Here is a 4,503-nt window from a genome sequence, read left to right on the forward strand (position 1 = left end):
GTGGCAAAAGTGAAGCTACAGGGACACGGGTGGCCGTATCAAAATGGTTTCAAGAGATCAAGGTCATTGCAGAATGCACTTCGCCTCGACTTCCCCTCAGTTCTCAGTTTCCTGCCTTGGAAAGTTCACTGAGCCCAGACGAAGACAAGCTGCCCTATCCTTAACCAATCACCTTTTGTCAATCCTTTGCAAAACATGTCTCTCCTGTTGTTGTGACCTGAAGTAATTTATTCCGTCTCCCAGTGGTACCGCTCTCCAAGTGGGCCAAGTTGTTAAAAAGGCCATCTTCCCCACTGAAGTTCTTCAAATGAGTAAAACTGAAGCAACTCGTACATTCTTCTGCCTTGTCCTATCCCTTCACCATTCCACCTCAGTAACCCCTCTTAAACAGTGCCTAATCCCAATTCTGAATTAAGGCTCTTAACTTCAGCATACGGTCTGATGATCCTTCAAGATTGCTGGAGCCAAAAAGTTCTAACCCTCTCTCCTGCGAGCATGACTGGTCATTCACCAATTCCGCCACGTCCACCAAACAATGTAGCAGGAGGAGAACAAACTATTCTTTCAGAAACAAACTGGTGATGGAGTAAAGGGTGGAAAGGGTGAGTACAAACACCAGCAGGACAATAATAACTTGAAACATGTCTGTCTAATTTGACCAGATGCTAAGCATCACATGTGAGGCTGCACACACGGGGAATGTATGGTAGGTCTGTCTTTGCTCCTCCAGTGTCTGCAGTCCGCTGCTCAGACGTGTGCCCAACCTGCTTTACACAACAACAGCAGTTGTGCACTGCCTTTGGTTGTTAACTCCCTTTCGTGGCAACGAGCTGGCCGAATGCTGTGAACTGGCCTGCATTTGAGTCAGAGACAGGAGCTGGGCAGCAAAAACAGAGAGATATTACTTGGGCTCTTGACAGAGGGATGACTATCACAGTCTCCCTTGGCTATTCACCTTCACTCTATGTTCCATCATGCAGTCAGTTGAAGGGCCTGTTCTTTGAGAGTTTTTACCCTCGCTTTCCTGCCCAAACTCCGTGATGGGTAACTACATTGTAAAGATCTGGCACGGTGCAGTCGATCCTCTCAGTCTTCCCAAGGAATGGACAGCTCTCTGCTACCCCCACCCCAGCTCTCACTGACCTCCCACTTACAAGGGTGCTGTTGTCCTGCTCTTGTCTGCATGTTCTCTGGGCAAGGCAAGGGAAGGCTGCTGGATCCTGTCTAAAACCTATCCCAGTGACCAGCGAACAGTGACACAAACAGAAATCCCACTTGTTGTGCACCGAATCTACCCTGCCCTTTCTGGAATATCTAGTTGAATGGACTGACAGTTTATTGGCACTAACTGACTGGAGACAGCAGGGAATGTGGACGATGGTGTGCCTGTTAGAATTCAGCTTGTAGAGGGGTCCAGGTCACCATCCAGCATTGCTGTCTGGACACTGGCCTGTGTGAAGGCTGTGACTCTGTTCTCAGTCGGCAACAGACACCATCTCAGCTTATATGTAAAAGCGGCCCCCAAGCCTTTTCTTGGAACCTCCCCAGAAGAGGAATCACTGGCACAAGTGAACGTATAACCACAGCACAGCGGTTCCCCTTCCAACAACACGTGGGTCAGTGCTGAGGTAAGGTCATGTTGAAATACTGCTTTTCAGAAAGACAGAGGATGGATCCTTCTGTAAAAAGGTAACATTTGGCATTGCTCATTGCTGAGGACACTGCGCTCTGTGGAGGTATTTGTCTTGAAGGGACCACAACTGTTTGTGAAAATTTCCAAAGAAACAGACAGCAGTTTAACCGTGGGACCACAACATTTGGATTGTTGGGTCACCAATGTTCAAGAACGTGAGAGCAATAACATGCCATCTCAGGAACTCTGTCCCTCAGTGACATTATAATCCGATACCCCATTACTGCTAGGTGCTCCACTGTCTTTCCCTTTTTGCAAACTCCACTTGTTTCTACATGCCTTCTCTATCTAAAGCAAAACAGTCAGTGCAAAGTTCAATTTTCTAAACTCCTTCAGGTGCCTCAAGAAGCCCTACAAATGCAAATGTAAAACTTGAATGTGTTTTTTCCCCCCTCAAAATTACATGGCCTGTGTTACACCAAATTGCTACATCTAACCCACCCTAAGAGTACATTCTGGCTAAGGAGCAAGTAACCGCAGAAAGTCAGTGATACCTCGAACACAAGATTCCCCCAGTGGTGCAGAATACGCTCGGGCTGGTATTCTACTGGACCAGATCCATGATTTTTGCGCAGTTTCAGATTCAGCCTCAAAACTCCTCACTTGTTTAGCATTGCAAGCAGCAATGGTAAATCTTGTTTTTTGAAAATAAAAAGCAATTCTGTGCACGCACATGTGTGTGTGAGAGTGGGTGTGTGTGTTTGTGGGAGTGTGTGTGTGTGTGTTTGGTGGTTAATCACAGGCTCAGCACATCAGTGGCTATACAGCTCTTAATCTTCAACTGATGAGCTGAGACCCCATCATTAAACTCGTGCCTACTCAGTAATTATGGCATCGACCAGAACGTGAAGAATACTTGGCTTTTGTGTTGGAAGGGATTTGGACCTCGAGGTCACGTAAGAAAATCACTGGTAGGATACAAGATTGGATGCGCACTGTGTGTTTTGAGAGCAAGGTCGGAGGCTGGATTCATTCGACAGGTTGTAGGACCTGAACGGATCAGCTCTAAGCCCCAGCTGTCAGGACACCCTTCTGGATCAGATTAGCCTTCAGGCTCTTGAAGATCTGGAGCTGTTGGTCGACGCGCAGAGCCAGGAGCTGCTGCAGCAGTTTGCTCGGATTCGGGCCCCTAAAACGAAGAAGAGACAGTTCAATAAAGACCCCTTCCCTGCTTCAGAGATGTTGTTCGGGGGATACACGTGGGTGCAAACTCTCTTCTGTTTCTTGAAAACCGAGCTATGGGATGTTCTGTGTGCACCAGAAAGCCGGGGGGGGGGGGTTCACATCCAATCATCACCACTTTGGTCTGTGCTAGGACTGTCAATCCCATGACATCTCAAGCCTCTGGCCTGTCACATGAATCCCCAGTCATCTAATTTGGTCATTCAGTTATAGTTTGGTGGCTGTCTTTGAACAGCACAGACCCAATGGCCCGAAGGGCCCTTTTCTGTCCTGTACACCTCTATGACTCCAAGAGTGGGAGCACCAGCAACAGTAGTTTCACCACGGTAACTAGCAAAGGGAAAGTACATGCAGCGCATCCCGTGGTTTAACACAGGCTCGACACATACAATTCCCTCCTGTCCTCTCTGCTGGGCAAGGTTCAATGCAAGGAGTGGGGCACTGTACAATTGACTCTTGCGTTTAGCCAGGCATTCTGTGCAGTACTGCAGTAAATAATTGCTTGCATTTACATGAAGGCAGGAGAATGTCCCAAGGGGACACTGAGCTGACTAAAAGGAGATTCGGAGAGGGGACTGCATCTTAAAGGAGGGGAAATAGGTGCTGACTTTGAGGGTGAAGTGAGGGATGGATGTTTTGGGGACAGAATACTCAAGATTCGGACTGAGGGCACAGCCTCAGTCGTAGGAACCAAGTTGAAAAGGCCAGAGTTGGAGGAAGAGAGATTTCCTAAATTGTGGTCAGGCTGCAGGAAGTACAGAAATAGGCGTGGTTCAGAAATGAAGGCTTCCTTCTTGACCAGTGTGTCAACAACCACTTCGAGTGCTGCTCGGTCACAGTTCAGTCTCCTAGCACAATGCTTTCATAATGCACCTCCATCATGTTCCCTCAGAGGGTTTGACACTCATTGCCACAGGGAGCTGAGGGGGCAGAATCCTTGAGTATGTTTAAGGCGGAGATAGATACAGAGAGAGATTCAGAAAGTGCATGTAAGTAATGTTGGATCAGCCACGCTTCTATTGAATGGCAAGGCAGGCTCAAGAGGCCGAATGGCCTACTCCTGTTCCTGTTTCTTATGTTCCTATGTCAGTTTGAGTGTTGAGGTGTTTTATCTATGTTTGAGGTGTTATATAAACGCAGCTAACAGAGAATTAAATCATGCGTTTTGCTTTCAAATGGCTGAGTTCTTGAGGAAAGGTTATGCTCCTCTGAGTGTTTATGATCACTCTCAGGGGAGAGTTCTTACCTGATGAAACTGGCAATGTAGACATTCACGAATGTCGCCATTAGATACTGGCAATCAAAGCGATCCATTATCCCACCATGACCCGGTATGGTGTCAGCAAAGTCCTAGGAAATAAAATGGCCAGGAAGATCACAGCAAAGCCACACCAATCGGATCACTCGGGCACGCAGACACACCAATCGGATCGCTCAGACACGCAGTCATACCAATCGGATCGCTCAGACACGCAGTCACACCAATCGGATCACGCAGACACACCAATCGGATCGCTCAGATACGCAGTCATACCAATCGGATTGCTCAGACATGCAGACACACCAATCGGATCGCTTGGCCACACAGACACACCAATCGGATCGCTCGGGCACACAGACACACCAAT

The 4,503-nt window shown here is 47.8% G+C and overlaps 1 protein-coding gene across 1 annotated transcript in view; it reads right to left on the reverse strand.

Annotated features, from left to right (window-relative positions):
• Nucleotides 1-1,344: 1,344 nt before the first annotated feature.
• The window catches only part of LOC109919936 (CDP-diacylglycerol synthase (phosphatidate cytidylyltransferase) 2), a 21,926-nt gene continuing 18,767 nt past the window's right edge, over nt 1,345-4,503 (reverse strand). Inside the window, exons 12-13 of the mRNA XM_048618513.1 lie at nt 4,122-4,225; nt 1,345-2,822 (exon numbers count right to left, since the gene is read on the reverse strand). Of these exons, the coding sequence (XP_048474470.1) occupies nt 2,699-2,822; nt 4,122-4,225 (228 nt within the window). The 3' untranslated portion in view covers nt 1,345-2,698. The remainder of the gene's footprint in view (nt 2,823-4,121; nt 4,226-4,503) is intronic.

This window comes from Rhincodon typus, chromosome 40, assembly GCF_021869965.1.
Source record: "Rhincodon typus isolate 14 chromosome 40, sRhiTyp1.1, whole genome shotgun sequence".
In the NCBI taxonomy this organism is placed as follows: Eukaryota; Metazoa; Chordata; class Chondrichthyes; order Orectolobiformes; family Rhincodontidae; genus Rhincodon; species Rhincodon typus.